At 39.0% G+C, this 16,891-nt stretch overlaps 1 protein-coding gene across 4 annotated transcripts in view; it reads right to left on the bottom strand.

The window, feature by feature from the left end:
* CCDC7 (coiled-coil domain containing 7) overlaps positions 1-16,891 on the bottom strand; it is a 177,205-nt gene that overhangs the window by 27,412 nt on the left and 132,902 nt on the right. For 3 of the 4 annotated variants that reach the window (XM_075125966.1, XM_075125969.1, XM_075125967.1), the window contains 5 exons: positions 14,970-15,011; positions 13,863-13,904; positions 12,020-12,095; positions 5,076-5,183; positions 718-837 (listed from right to left, as the gene is read on the bottom strand). In XM_075125966.1, the coding sequence (XP_074982067.1) occupies positions 718-837; positions 5,076-5,183; positions 12,020-12,095; positions 13,863-13,904; positions 14,970-15,011 (388 nt within the window). The remainder of the gene's footprint in view (positions 1-717; positions 838-5,075; positions 5,184-12,019; positions 12,096-13,862; positions 13,905-14,969; positions 15,012-16,891) is intronic. The other variant, XM_075125968.1, reaches the window with a different exon arrangement.

Here is a 16,891-nt window from a genome sequence, read left to right as displayed (position 1 = left end):
ACCCAAACACATACAATGCCTCCCTTCAGTCCATACAAAATGCAGTTTCTAAATTCATTTTCCTTGCCCATTGATGTGATCATGTACATGCCTCCGCTAGTCCTCCTCCCCCATTTGAATTACTCCACTAGATTCCTATCCTCTATCACATCAAATTTAAGCTTCTTGAGTACAATTTTAAAAAATGCCTAAGTGTCTTAGGGTCCTAAGTCCCATTTTCAAAAGTGCCTAGGTCATTTAGGAGCCTAAGCCCACTTTTAATGGGATTTATGATCCTGAGTGACTTAGTCACTTTGCAAAATTTTACCCCTTGTTACCACACAAAGTTCTCCACAACTCTGTCCCTCCCTACTTATTCCCTTTAAACTTCATGCTTTTTCTCATCATCTGTGTTCCGCTAATGCTCCTAGCCTTTCTCACCTGTTTGCAGCTTGTCATACAGTCTGTCTTCTACTTGGCCACCTGTGCATGGTAGGACTTCCATGAGCTTACCCTTAAAGCACCTAACCTGTCCACATTTAAATTCCTCCTAAAGACAAATTTCTGTTGCTATGTTTATAGTGAATTAAGTCAACTATTGAGGTTTCAGTTAATTTTCCCTAACCTCCATCTACCAGTGGGTCCAGATTGTGAGCTGCACAGAGCAGTGACTCTTCTTGTGTGCTACAGTGAGTAAAAGAAAGAAAGTATGGATCACTACATTTATAATGCATTTACCAGTGCTACTGCCTGGCTGGCCAGCTTCAACAGCCACCATACGTTGCAGAGCTTCTGTATTTGCTGCTACATTTGCAAGCAAACTTCTTCTATTGTCTGAGAGGTCATCTATTGTCTTCCCTGCACAGAGAGAAAAATTTATTCTGAGACACCATCCAATAGAGAAAAAGAATTTAAACAATTTCTAGCAGGTCTCGCTAGAAATAGCCAGACAAGATATTTAATATTGAAAATATTGATATTTTACTTTCAATAAAAATAACTAGCTTAAATATATCATCACTTAAAGAGGAAGGCACATTTAAGCCCCAAAGAGGAGGAGCCAAGCCCAAGGAGCTCATCAGAACCCAGAGGTATATTCAGATCCCATGGAGGGGGGCAAATCTCATGGAGGCCAAACAGCATACATGATTGTTTTGACCATCTGCACAATCTACTGAGTGGCTTCCCATTATGGCATCTCAAATGGGCAGTGTTTATTTTGTGGGCAGAGCCTGGAAGAGTGCCACAACCTTTTTTTCCCCAATTAAACCTTTGAGGGTAAGAGATCTTAGGTGAGCTCCTCACCCAAACTTTGCCCCTTTACACCAGCTGAGTAAAAAGCACAGAGTGTTAAAAAGGAGCTCTGCATATCTGGCCAGAGGAAGATTCGCCTGGTTCAGAAACTGGGGAAGACTCCCTTGCAAGCCCAGTGTATGGGCATGTCGGGGGTGAGGGCAGGAGAGGCATGTCATAAATGGAGATTTAGTACGCAGACCTGTAGAGATTCCCAGCAGTGCTGTGGCCTAAGGAAAGCTAGGGAACATAGAAAGATAACTCAAACAGGCTTTCAGAGCAGTCTACATTATACTGTCAAGTATCAGAGGGGTAGCCGTGTTAGTCTGGATCTGTAAAAGCGGCAAAGAGTCCTGTGGCACCTTATAGACTAACAGATGTATTGGAGCATAAGCTTTCGTGGGTGAGACCCACGAAAGCTTATGCTCCAATACATCTGTTAGTCTATAAGGTGCCACAGGACTCTTTGCCGCTTTTACTTTATACTGGGGGCTGCAGAATAGCATAGGAATAGGAGGGTGCAACAGAGGGAAGAGGTTTTTTTTCTTGGGTTTTCCCTAATTTTTCTACTAAAAAGTACTAGCTTAGTGTGAACTAAGTCACCAGCTTCACTGGTACTGACTGAGTTTATTTGGCTCCCTACTTCCCTGTATGAAGGATGGCAGGCGCAGAACTAGTCTGCAGTTGTGCCAATATTTTCAAATTCCCAATTTATTTTCTACCCATCTTTGGGGGGTGCTTTATTTGGAAAGGGAGGGTCTTTACAGCCTGCCATGGTGGTACTTATTCAGGCACACAGTTATGGGAGCTGTGCACCTTCAATGGCTACTGTGAGATTATTAGAAAGGTTGAACATAGAGCTGGCCAAGAAAAGGGAATCCCTTTCTGCAAAAAGTTTGGGGCAAAATACCGAAATGCAAAAATATTCATGGAGAGTTATTTATATAAAAAAAGTCCATTTGGGGAGAACTGAAACTGAATTTTTAGGCTTCTAGTCAATTTCAGATGTAAAATAGATCTAGACGTGTCCATCCTCAGAGCTAAGGGAGAGGCAAACAGATTGACAAAAGCCTTCCAGGTGGGCAGCCAGCAAACTGTTGTTTCGATATTCCTGAATTGAAAATTGAAATTTGTCAGCAAAACTGAAATTTTCTTGTGGAAAATTTTGGTTTTGTGGAAAGGGCATTTTTTGTCAGAAAAATCACTCCATTGCAAAATTTTTGACCAGTACTAATGCTGTGACTTGAGTGTCTGGCAAACCAAGGGCTGAATCCATTTTCTACAATTTCTATGTGACCAATATTAGAAGACAAGTCAGGAAGAGATCTTTCAGGAATGGATCAGCATGTCAACTTTATGCCTGCATCCCACTAGTCTAAGTGTGGTCAGGAGGTCAGATTGGATGGATCTGAGGCCTTAAACTCTATGAAGTTGAAACTATGGTCTTGTCTATGTCTGATAATGGCCAGGCAGGTGGCCAGCAAGGATTACTTAGTTATTTGTCTCTTTAAAAATATGAGAAACTCAAATTCAAATTTTGCATTAGTAATTCTGTATGGCCACTTTTGCCTGTCAATGTTACTTTCATTCTACCTACCCCACACTCTACCTTTGTTATGCCAGTTTAATTTAGGCACTGATACAGCAAAACACTTGAGCATGTGATTAAGCACAAATAGCCACAAATACTTCAACAGGAATATTCATATGCTTAGCACATACTTACATACTTTGCTGAATCTGGACCTTGTACTATAAGCTCTTTAGGCCTTTTAATTAAGGGTTTGTTGTACAACATCCAGTACAAAGGGGCTCCAGTCTGACTGGGACCTGTTATAGGGCATGGCTGCCCCCCAAATACTCCTGCTAGCTGAGTGTGGTACTACTAGTGCTTCCTTCCCCAGTTCCCTTCCCTGAGCTGGGTCTCCTCAGCTCTTCACACACTGGTCCGTGCTGGAGAGTGGCCTATCCTTCCTGCCAACTCACAAACAAACATAAGCCCTTGCCAGGTAGCAAAAGCCCAAGTCCTAACAAATTAAAAGGTTCTTTAGCCCTTTAGGGATTCCCTTCAGCCTGCCCTCTAGGACCTGTTCCTAGCCCCTTTTTAGACTACTTTTAGAATATTTCTGGCTCTGGCATAGAGCACTCGGCCCCCAGGGAGTTTCTTTGGAATGCCATACTCCTGCTTGGCTCTGTTCCTTACTCCTCCCCTGCTCTGGTATAGAGCACTGGGCCCCCAGGCTGATTTCCCTGGAGTCCCTGGCCTTGCACACAAGCCTGCCCACTCCCTGTGGTTCCAACCACAGACTGAGCTCACTCAAGCCTTTCATAAGGCCCAGGTGACCATTATGCTGTCATCTGACCCTCCTCAGACCTGTCCCCTTAGGCTGGGAAGCATCTAATTAATTATGGCACAGCTGGAGCTGGCTCTATCTCCCCTTGGAGGGACAAGTGACCATGTGACAGGACACGTGGGGAATAACATAATACAAATAATAACGATCTTCAGACTTCATGGCATTATCTGATAGTGACCACTATTCTTTAGCCATGCTGCTTTAGTGAAGGTCAGTGGCTAATAGTCACCCCATCATTCAAGTTCATTTCTGTCTCCAAGGTCCTGTTCAATCACTTATTGGTGTCTGTGTCTATTATTAAAAATTATGTCTTCTCTTAAATTGATAATACATGTTAATGGAGATAAAAGGCTGTCCACTCCTGGTCAATTTTGATGATGAGTGTTCTGTTGTATTATGATAAGGGCTATGAGACCATTAATAGCTACACAAAGCATACAGGACCTCATTTTAATTTTAGAACGTCTTATGTAAAAAGACAGGTTTCAGAGGAACAGCCGTGTTAGTCTGTATTCGCAAAAAGAAAAGGAGTACTTGTGGCACCTTAGAGACTAACCAATTTATTTGAGCATGAGCTTTCGTGAGCCACAGCTCACTTAAGTGAGCTGTGGCTCACGAAAGCTCATGCTCAAATAAATTGGTTAGTCTCTAAGGTGCCACAAGTACTCCTTTTCTTTTTATGTAAAAAGAGGTACACACAGTAAACTCAATGAAAATTCAATTTATCTAAACTTTGAAGAGATGAAGGGATGAGTCCACGTTATTTCCATTTGAATCTGTAATCTAAATATTTCAAACTTGATGTTTAAATCATTATGCAGTAACAGCTGAACTAGAATGATAAGGGCACACAGTTTGACTACAATATGATCTAGTGCCTAGATGTATTTGTTAAAGCAGTACCGGTAGGAAGGAGTTTGAAAGAATCATCTTCAACCTCTGGAACAATCTAATCTTATTACACTACACTATTATTAGCTCAATAGTAGAAGACTCTGTTTATTCTAATCTGGGTGCACATGTTTTTGGCCTATTTCAGTTCTGGAAAGTACATTTCTAACAGGGACCCCATTCTATGAAGAACTAGACTCCTTTGGCACTATGCATACATAAAAAGGAAGGAAGTTCATAGATTCTATGGCAGGCAACCATGTAGAATTTGATCTGAGACAAACTAATTCTGAGGGCCTTTCATCAAGATTTCAAATTTTGCTTTGGAAAATCCTAAATTCAATCATTAGTCTGTCATTTTTATGAGCCATCTTCAACTGTAGAGCAGCTTCTGCATCTTCTGCACTCTAGAGTATAAGGTAGTTAGTGGTAGGAGTTCAAGTTTTGTGGGAAAGAAAGATATATAATTGTAGCTCCACTTAGGGCAAGACACCAAAGTCTTCAGAGAACTGATATTTGTTTACTAGAACTCTAAATGATTAATTTTCCACTTACCGATGTTTTGTCCTGCTTCTACCAGAATAAGAGTCTGTGCTTGTCGCATCTCATTCCGATTTTTCAACTGATTTGTTAACAGAAGCCTTTCTGTGGCTGATAAATCTTCTATTTCATTGGGGAATGCAAAAGAAGGAGAAAATAACTTGTTGAAAATTCTGTTTGTCATAACCTTATGGAAACATGCACAAATTTTAAGCTAGGATCCAGGTAACAGAATAATAATATATTTTACTCATTAAATTTCTAATCTCAAATGTTTATCTGCTGATGTATATTTAAATTATATTTCTTTATATAAACCATATTTGCACATTGAGAATATATATTTAGCATAATGATAGTTGCCTCTAATCAGAAGTGACAACTGATCACATGTAACTAATAATGGTTCTTCTCTCAGAAACTATGCAACAGCTCATGTAAATATTTTCCACTAATTAGTAGTGAGTGGCGAATTATAGTTAAAATCATTCCATGATAGACCTTGTTTTCACAAACTTACAACTTGTCAAACCACTCATCACTAGGCTTGAATTTGATGTCACTCAAAGATGAATTTTTTTTAAGGTTGGAGCAAAATCCCCAGGTACTGATTAGGTTTGGTTCTAGGCAGACAGGATTCTTAAAGGAGATTTTCATTTAATAGGGCAGGGAACCTGACATATCTGTGTGAGGCAGGATTTTTTAAACCAAGGATTCTGCTGTGTTCTAGTAAGAGTGCTGCAAGAGTTTCTGGTTGGTACATATCTTTCAGATCTGCCACATGACCTGCAAAGTGAAGTCTTTTTTAGCTAATAACTCTTCAAACTCAAACAGAAGAAATTATTATATGTTCATTCTCTCCTACATCTAAAAATTCTAATATTGTTATGTCCCCATCTACCAGGAAACAAGGAAGCTGAAAGAACTGTCCATCAAGACCATTAAAATGCTGTAATTAAAAAAAAATCAGGTGTGGATGGGTAAAGCGCATAGAAACTGAAATTTACAAACTAGTTAAAACTAGCCATATAAGAATGGCTATACTGAGTCAGAACAATGGTCCATCAAGCCCAATATCCTGTCTCCCAACAGTGGCCAATGCCAGGTGCTTCAGAGGAATGAACAGAACAGGCAATCATCAAGTGATTCATCCCCTGTCGCCCACCCTTAGGTTCTGGCAATTAGAGGCTAGGGACACCTAGATCATGGGGTTGTATCTCTGATCGTCTTGGCTAATAGCCATTGATGGACCCATCCTCCAGGAGCTTATCTAATTGTTTTTTGAACCCAGTTATACATTTGGCCTTCACAAAACTTCCCTTCCCATTGTCACATTAGCCTAATATATTTCCACAGTGTACTTATATACTTTATACACAGCTAATATGCCTAAAAGCACCTAGATACCATGGTAACAGATAAACGGAAATACGTTTGACTGAGCTATTTCCCTATGATATAGTGCAGCTGTAGTTCTCTTGTGGTCCCATCAGTTTTTGCAGTTTCTTAGCTTTCATTTACAGACTTTAAAAAAGGGAAGAAGGAGGATCCTGGGAACAACAGGCCAGTCAGCCTCACTTCAGTCCCTGGAAAAATCATGGAGCAGGTCCTCAAAAAATCAATCCTGAAGCACTTGCATGAGAGGAAAGTGATCAGGAACAGCCAGCATGGATTCACCAAGGGAAGGTCATGCCTGACTAATCTAATCGCCTTTTATGATGAGATTACTGGTTCTGTGGATGAAGGGAAAGCAGTGGATGTATTGTTTCTTGACTTTAGCAAAGCTTTTGACACGGTCTCCCACAGTATTCTTGTCAGCAAGTTAAGGAAGTATGGGCTGGATGAATGCACTACAAGGTGGGTAGAAAGCTGGCTAGATTGTCGGGCTCAACGGGTAGTTATCAATGGCTCCATGTCTAGTTGGCAGCCGGTATCAAGTGGAGTGCCCCAAGGGTCGGTCCTGGGGCCGGTTTTGTTCAATATCTTCATAAATGATCTGGAGGATGGTGTGGATTGCACTCTCAGCAAATTTGCGGATGATACTAAACTGGGAGGAGTGGTAGATACGCTGGAGGGGAGGGATAGGATACAGAAGGACCTAGACAAATTGGAGGATTGGGCCAAAAGAAATCTGATGAGGTTCAATAAGGATAAGTGCAGGGTCCTGCACTTAGGACGGAAGAACCCAATGCACAGCTACAGACTAGGGACCGAATGGCTAGGCAGCAGTTCTGCGGAAAAGGACCTAGGGGTGACAGTGGACGAGAAGCTGGATATGAGTCAGCAGTGTGCCCTTGTTGCCAAGAAGGCCAATGGCATTTTGGGATGTATAAGTAGGGGCATAGCGAGCAGATCGAGGGACGTGATCGTTCCCCTCTATTCGACATTGGTGAGGCCTCATCTGGAGTACTGTGTCCAGTTTTGGGCCCCACACTTCAAGAAGGATGTGGATAAATTGGAGAGAGTCCGGCGAAGGGCAACAAAAATGATTAGGGGTCTGGAACACATGAGTTATGAGGAGAGGCTGAGGGAGCTGGGATTGTTTAGCCTGCAGAAGAGAAGAATGAGGGGGGATTTGATAGCTGCTTTCAACTACCTGAAAGGGGGTTCCAAAGAGGATGGCTCTAGACTGTTCTCAATGGTAGCAGATGACAGAACGAGGAGTAATGGTCTCAAGCTGCAGTGGGGGAGGTTTAGATTGGATATTAGGAAAAACTTTTTCACTAAGAGGGTGGTGAAACACTGGAATGCGTTACCTAGGGAGGTGGTAGAATCTCCTTCCTTAGAGGTTTTTAAGGTCAGGCTTGACAAAGCCCTGGCTGGGATGATTTAACTGGGAATTGGTCCTGCTTCGAGCAGGGGGTTGGACTAGATGACCTTCTGGGGTCCCTTCCAACCCTTATATTCTATGATTCTATGATTCTATGACTGAACTTTGTTACATAGCCCTTAGTCTGCCATCTGCTGTTTTGTTTCTTGTGGTCCTTTAAGGATCTCCAACATCAGACAGCAAAACCAACCTCCATGGACATTCTATACATGCATAAGACTTCCCTGATGTCATCTCCAAAGGCCCCCAGCAAGTGGTCTAGCTGCAATGTTGACACCACCCTGTAATCCCAAAATTGTAGATGTACCCTCCTTTCTCTGCAGAGGATTTCAAGTGATCATGACAACAAAGCTCGGTTAGCCTGAGGAGCTCCAGCTGATCCTTCACTGTGAGACACAATGAGGCCAGAATGTGTCCCATAATGAAAGATGTATTGTACATATGTTTGTGGCTAGTTAACAGATCAGAAAACTTTTCATAAACTTGCTGAAATTAAATGTTCATAACTGTAAATTTTTTTCAAACTTGGTATGTTTTGTATATCTCAATAAAACTCAAGCCATAATTGAGGAAAATTAATACAATGATTTAAAAAATAGAACAAATTAAAATTGACAAACTTTGGAACCGCCTCAATGTACATGGACATAGGAGATTGTACACAGATAATGCATTACATTCATAATTGACGTTAGTCAACCTTTGGTCAAATAGTGCTTATTAAGATTGTACATATACAGTTTATTAATGACACAGACAGACATCAATTAGCCTTTGCTGACTAGGGACAGTTAACTATAGAACTGGGAATTTTTTCTTGCTTTATTTATTTATTTTAAAAAATACTAAGAAATTAGGGGTAAATATTTTCAAATATATATACTTAAAGTTAGGCTCAGAAATGAAATTAACCTCTGAGCTGTGGGTGGTCAACACCTCAGAAAGCAAAACTGCTCTTTTTTTGTGCCTCAATATACATTTAGGAGCCTACCTTTAGTCATAAAGGGCTTGATTTGCAGAAGTACTGAGCATCCACAGTTCACAATTACCTCAGTTGGACCTATGGGTACTCTACACATCTGAAAATCAGGCACCAAATTTGAACAGTTTAGTCTACATGAAAGCTTAAAATTAATGTATGTTAAGTTTGCTCATTTAAACATTCAAAATTCAGGAAATACAAAAAGTTAAGGTTGAATGCACAATGACTCTTTTTTGAATCATTTACTTGCAAGTTATCCTGTAAAAAAAACCGTATAGTACAATATTATTCAAGAAACAGTATGTCAGCATATCATTAAATGTTATTGTGGACACATATCACTAGCATTGTGTTCTGAATATGTAAAGGAAAATGTAAAGATCTTTATGTAAATAAACAACCACTCCAATTAAACCATTATGGTCATCAGCAAAAATAACACCCATTTAACAATGTTTTGAATTTATCTTGAGAAGAAAAAGTTTTGAAATGTTTGATAGGTATCCCTCACATTGATACATAGAGTCTTGATTCTCCCTGCCCTTTCTTAAGAATTAAGATAACATTCCCATTTACAATATAATATGCCAGATTTACATCTGAGTAAGTAATGAGACTATGTTTGTTGCATAACGCTGCAAGAGTCATCTCACCTCCAAGTCCCATCTCTGTGACAATACTGCTGTACTACTACAAAAGCCTCCCTACCAGCACAGAGGGATATTTGGGTAAAGGGACATGGCTAAAGTGGACTTGTCAGCATAAGCAAAGGGGTAATTTGCCACAACTGCATATGACCAAGACATTGATTTATCTCTTTACAAGGCATCAGTTACTCTATTGTGTCAAAAGCATCCTTTCCAGAAAATATTGGGGGTAGACAATTGCTAGTGGAATTAATGTGTTCAAAAAGTTCCAAAGTATAGAAAAGGCTAAGATCTGCAAAATTGCACTGGAAAAATAAGATGAGTATATCAATATATATTTTGAGAAAAAGTGTTTATAGTAACGTTTTGTGTTCGCTGGTGAAAAAATACACATTGAAGAGATAAATACTAGGTGTAATGTATTGGGGAAGATTTAATACATAGCACTGCACTACTATACGTATGCTAGTATCTGTGGGAGCAAGCCAGAGCATATGTAAATATACTGCAAGCTTTTTCAAACCTCTAGCAGTCAGAGATAAATAATAATAATAATAATTAATTAGCTCTTCTATAGTGCCTTTTATCCATGGATCTAAAAAGAGATTTACGAAGTATATTAAGTATCATCTCTATTTTACAGAAGTGGAAACTTAAGTATAAAGAAGTGAATTGACTTGCAAAGATCGAACAGTGAATGAGTGGCAGAACTGGGACTAGAATCCACATCACCTGAGTCTCAATGCATTGCCTTTTCCATGGACCGATGCTGCTTCCTGTACAAAGGTCACACACACATTCTTTAAATGGTTTGGTTCCTCTCTCCTCCAAGTAATTAGAGGTCTTTGTGTTCTTGGTGAGTCACTGAAATGTTCATGCTTTTCTAATACCAATGCTGTTCAGTGTGGTATTAATTTGATGTCAATTAAATGTAGTAAATTGCATTGTTTTTTCTAGGGTACCATTCATAAAACTATAGTTTTTCCCTAAATCTTCCCAGATTATCTCACTCTACTGTCTACCCCCCTCCCACTACCACCACCATATTTTTTATTTGCAGCTATTTTGAGAATATTCTGCATGGGATCATTTTTGTTTGTTTTTGTTTTAAATTACATACCAAGCATGAGGTTTTAATTTACATATAGAAGTCTAAGCTTTTGTTTATGTTGCTCCACTTTTCAGCAAGGAGATACACTTTTTGGTGCATAAGCCATGTGAGTGAATGGTCCATACTGATTTTTGGAAGAGTCCCAGCAATCCTAATAGTGTCCCTGAAGGGTTGAGGTGTGTCTTAAATTCTCTTGATAATCTAGGTGATATGGAGTTAAGATGTGGTTTAAGAAAATGTAATTTTGATTACTGAAGAATGATTACAATACATAGTAAATACACCATGAAAATCACTGGAGACTTTATGAAAGTAATAATTTTTAATCAAGATATTACTAATTCTGCACTTATCAATGGTTTTCTTGGTTCTAATTGAACTGTTGTCAGAGGGTATGTCTACACTATGAAATTAGGTCGAATTTATAGAAGTTGTTTTTTTAGAAATCGTTTTTATATATTCGAGTGTGTGTGTCCCCACAGAAAATGCTCTAAGTGCATTAAGTGCATTAACTCGGCGGAGTGCTTCCACAGTACCGAGGCAAGCATCGACTTCCAGAGTGTTGTACTGTGAGTAGCTATCAAACAGTTCCCGCAGTCTCCGGAAATGAGATTCAAAAGTTCGCGGTTCCTTTCCTGTCTACCTGGCCAGTGCATCTGAGTTGAGAGTGCTGTCCAGAGCAGTCACAATGGAGCACTCTGGGATAGCTCCCGGAGGCCAATACCGTCGAATTGTGTCCACAGTACCCCAAATTCGACCCGGCAAGGCCGATTTAAGCTCTAATCCACTTGTCAGGGGTGGAGTAAGGAAATCGATTTTAAGAGCCCTTTAAGTCGAAAAAAAAGGCTTCTTCATGTGGACGGGTGCAGGTTTACATCGATTTAACGCTGCTAAATTCGACCTAAAGTCCTAGTGTAGACCAGGGCAGAGTTTGTGCTTGTTTGATGGCAGCTTTGCAAATGAAAGCCTTCTTTTGTATGACAGCTCATCTCTTATCCCTACATAAAAGAGATTATTTTAGACAATATAATATAATCTATTTTAAAAAGCAGTGCACGCTAGCTTTAATAAAAATTTATATAATGAACCATCTTTTTTGAGAGTGTAAAGCTCCCAAAGGAAATAGCTTTTCCAGCATATCATTATAAATGAATGACTTTTATAAATGTTCACAAAATACAATTTGGTTAACGAATAAATTGATTGCTTTAAGAATTTTTCCTCAGTCTATAATTAGTATATCAGAGAGAGCTATAGCAGAATACACTTAATAAAAGATCAGTCACTTATGTATCTGAAATGTGTTACACCACATTCCATCATGTATTTGGCATGATGGCTCCTATTATCAAACATTCTCCATCTCTTGCAAAAGAGAAAAAAAATTACCTTTAAGATCTACTGTGTCTTTGTAAATACTGGGAAGACTTTTTTCACTGGGTAAAATATTCTCCGAAATTTTAGTCTATCAATAAAAAGAGAATGAACTATCATTTCATATTATTTGCTAATTATATATTAACAATCAATTGTTTTTTTTAACATCTTAGTGAAGTTTGTTCTTTAGGTTAATGGGTAATATGTGTGACCACTTCTATGCAATTCTTTCTGGGTTAAATATACTCACTGCTCTGCAACCACAGCATTTTAACACTATATGAGATCCTTTGGTCTAGTATCTCCCTAGTTCTACTCCAATATGGCTTCCACCTTTTACATTCCAGTTAAAGAGCTCTCCCCAATCTTAGGACAAATACTCTGTCTTCATTTTCTGACCCCTTAATAGACAAATGGAACAAAGTACAGTCTCCCAAAGGTTCAAAGGGATGGTTCATCAATTTTAAGAACACTAAATTCAAATCCCAAGATGGCACAGAGTGTCTTTATTGGAGGATATAAGTTATTAAGGCCTTTTAAGAGTCTTTTAACTACATAATTAGTAAAAATGATACCTGGTATGCTGATATAGCAGAGAGATGAATCTTCACTGAAGACAGCGACAGGGCTGCTTTGTTAAGATTCTAATATATAATTAATTTGTGCTGAATATGGATGTATAGCATACATAGAAATCCACAATAAAAATCTTTTCCATTTATAACTATAACAATTTCATGTGAACTCTTCCCTGGAATTCATTGTTACATTTTGTACTTCTAATGAGCAATACTTTTCTAACAATCCCAGAGTCTGACTCCCCATGCCATTAAATGAAAAGACCAAAAATATGATTGATAAACCATCCCTTGTCATTTGCAACAAGTCCAGTACTAATGGTAGAGGCTCTATTAACTGCACGGACAGGTATAGTAAGTCTGGGTACATTGGTGTCTGGCCCATTCTGGTATTATTAAAATTACTCTAGCTTTCTCTTGTTTTATTTTGTTTATCTGAATGAGAGGAAATGCAGACATTAAGCCCTGACCCCAATATATTAGAAATGCATTTGATATTGGATCCTGTCTCTCCCTGCCCTTAAACAACCTTTTTGACATTTCCTGTTGTTGCTGGCTGCAAAAAGATCTATTACCAGATTCTCCCATGACCTGAAGAGATGTGCTACTACTTCATCTTTCAAACACCATTCATGCACTTGAGAGATCAACCTGCTCAGATGATCTGCAAGGGTGTTTTGTTCCCCTGACACATGAATTGCTATTGGGTGAACATTCTTTTCTATATACCATTCCCAAAGATGCTTTGCTTCTATGCATAATTGAAAGAAATGAGCCCTGTATTGTTTGTTCAGATAATACAATGCTGTCATATCATCTGTCATCACTTGAACTACCTTGTGTTTGATGTGAGGCAGAAATGACTTTAGAGCCAACCAGACAGCTCTCAACTTTAAGATATTGATATGTATATTCTTTTCTTCTGGGGATCAATGAGCTCCAGCTAACAAATTGCTGTTTAAATGGACTTCCCATCTGAGTGTGGATGAATCTAAGCTAAATATTACTGACAAAGGGGTACCGGCTGGCATATTGCCTTTGCTGAAAGTACATAGGCATTCTATCCCTGAGTTTTCAACCTTGGACATTTTTTACTTTTAATATTTCAGGCCCCCCCCTGTAGAAAAAGAAATTAATGTTAATGTGTCCCTCTCATAAATATTTACTATACATTTACATAAAAATGTATTCCCTTTGTGATAACCACGCAATGCATTAAAAGGATCACTTAAGATATTTTCTCATTTGTAATTTAAAGGTTTTGTATTATATTTTACCTCATAAACTCTAGGAGAATCTTGTACATAAGGCTGAATATCCTAGAAATTAAAAAAGCAATGTTAAGGGATTACATGCGACACATATATTTTATTCCAAAAACATTGAGCTGTTATATTAAAAAGTATATTGTTAATAATAAATCTTATGATTTAATTAATGCAAACTTAACACTCGCTCAATGACTTCATCAGTGCAAACCAATACGTTAAGATAAAATATAAACTTTTTTTAACATATTTCTACATACATTTAGCCAAGCTGACATATACAAAAATCAGAATGATCTGTCATTTTGTAGTATTTTAGTGTTTTTAGCAAGGTATCCAACACTTTAGAGAATACTTGTATTTACAGATCTCAAAGTCAAGATTCATCGGTACATTTTTAAGCTATTACAATATTGATTTTCATCCAAATACTCAGACAGAAATGAGAAACTTCAGTATTTTTATTTTGCATCTTAAGCCTTACAGTGCTAGACTTTGTTCTCTTAAAGTCCTTTAAACTTAAAATTCTCAACTAGCCAGAAAATAATTAGTTCAAGTAACAACATCTGTCATGTTATTCTGTGTCCAAGTATTACATGGAAAAGTATATAGATCTACTAATTTTGAAAACATTAATCTTGATAATATACCCATTCATTTCTGTCAAGCATAATTGATACCAAGAAGTATATGTAACAGGTGATTTGCTCAGGTGACTCAACTGAGCAGTTTACTAAAGATCATATCGTCCATTATAGCAAAGAACTGCATGTCTAACACTATTCTCTCTCCTAGAGGGGTTGGACCTTCAAGGATCAGGACATTAGGCTTTCCAGGCCATCTTCAGGGAAGCACACATCATCCTGAGGCAAATTCAAATAAAGCATTGGCCACATCCCAATAACTACTATATATCTTGGTCACCTTTGAATTGTAGGGCTGGAGTAATTATGATCAATAATCCTATTAACATTGTTGCTTTGTTTGGAGAAATATTTACATATGAAGTTCTGTTTAAACATATTAGTGATCAGTTAAGCACTCTTTTACATTAAGTGAATAGCTTTAAAATATTTTCTCTTTTACAGCATAAAAGGTTTTGCATTAATGTTTTACCTGATAAACTTCAAGTGGTTCTTGAATATCTCCTAGAAAAGTCTGGCAATCCAAAAGGAGTATTAATAGATAAATGTCATGCTACTTGTTTCAAGTACATTTGATTATTCATTTATTACATTCAGGTTTTATATAAATGTGTATTTTAGAATTTGAATGTTATTGCTATTTAATGCACTTACTACAGTATCAAGCAGTTTATCCATTTGCATCAATTTAAACTGTAAATATTGACTTTTGAGATACTCTGCTGTAGGATGTAATTATTCACAAAGATTTACATTGGGGTATCCAAGGCCCTGTCTGCCTACTGTGCTTATTATGGTTCATGCCATATACTCTGATTTTTGAGAAATGGAGGTTACTTGTAATTAAAGGTTCTTTGAGCTGTGTGGCCCCTATCTGTATTCCACATGTGGGTACACATGTGCTCCGTGCAGTTGAGATTGGAGATTTGTAGCAAGTAGTGTCCATAGGTCGGTGACTGCATGGTTGCTCTTCTTGTGCTCTGAATCAAGGACATGAAGGACGGCACATACAGTACCCCTCCGGTTCCTCTTCTTAGTGCAAATCAGATAAGATCTGAGGCAGAGGGGAAGAAGGGTGGGTAGTGGAATACAGATAGGGACCACACATCTCAAAAGAACCTTCCATTACAGGCAAGTAATCTCCATTTCTTCTCTGAGTGCTGGTCCCCATGTATATTCCATATGTGAATGATTGATGAGCAGTATCCATACCAGAGGTGGGTGTGAGGACACAGTTGGTATGCAGGTCTGTAATGCTGCTGTCCCCACAGCTGCACAAGAGACCTGGACTAAGGCATAATGCTTCATAAAAGGTTTGAAGGAGCTCCAGGTAGCCACCTTACAAATGTCCAGTATAGGTAGTTCTCAAAGAGGTGCTTATGACGTTGCTTGTTTTCTCATGGAGTGAGCCTCACCCCATCTGGCATAAGAATATGTGCCAACTGATAACATAAAATGAAGCATCCAGAGATGCACTGAGAGTGTCTCTGGGTAGAGAAAGCTTTTTCTTGCCATTACTCTGCTATATTGACAAATAGTCTTGGTGTTTTCCCAATTGGTTTAGTTCCTTACACATAAAAGGCCAAGGCACATCTAACGTCAAGGGAGTGAAGCCTCATTCATTGGAAGCATGAAGTTTTGGGAAGAATCTTTGTCAGCGATCCCTCAATTTGAGGATGATCTCTACCACGGATTTACGTATGGGTCCTGAGATGATTCAGGAGTGCAATCCTGGAACCATAGATTTACCACGAGGCACAGACATTTCTGGGTGGATCAGCTGCCTGCTGGGAGGAAGTTTCCTTCCTTCTCTCTTCTCAGCTTTCAGGGCAAGGCACTTCCCCTCAAAGAAGGCCACTGCTTGATGGAGGATGTGGTCCCACCAAGGTCAGTTGGTGGCTTGCTCCTTCCAGCTTGTGATGTCCACATCAATTTACTTGAGATACACTTTCAGTGTGTCTTTGTAGTGTTTCCTCTGACCAGCACAGGATCTCTGACCATAGGTGAGCTGAGAGTAGAGGACTTGTTCTGGGAGGCGTGTCTCTGGCATCCACACACAATATCCAGCCCAGAAGTTGATGCATAAGGATCATTGCTTCAATGTTGGTGACATTGGCTTCAGTGAGGATGCTGGCGTTAGTGTGGCAATCTTCCCACTTGCTAAGAAGGATCTTCCAGAGGCATCATTGGTGGTACCTCTCCAGACTCTTGAGGTGCTGTTGGTAGGTCACCCAGGTTTCGCATCCATAGAGGAGTGTAGAGATGACAACTGACTTATAGACCTGGATCTTCGTGTCCTTCAATAAGTAACTGTCTGTGAAAATGCATCAGAGAAGTTTCCCCAAAGGAAGCACTTGTGCACTAGATCTTGTGCTAGATCTCACTGTCAAGTTT

The sequence above is a fragment of the Caretta caretta genome, chromosome 2 (assembly GCF_965140235.1).
Source record: "Caretta caretta isolate rCarCar2 chromosome 2, rCarCar1.hap1, whole genome shotgun sequence".
NCBI classification, from domain to species: domain Eukaryota; kingdom Metazoa; phylum Chordata; order Testudines; family Cheloniidae; genus Caretta; species Caretta caretta.
This window is presented reverse-complemented; position numbering and strand designations above follow the sequence as displayed.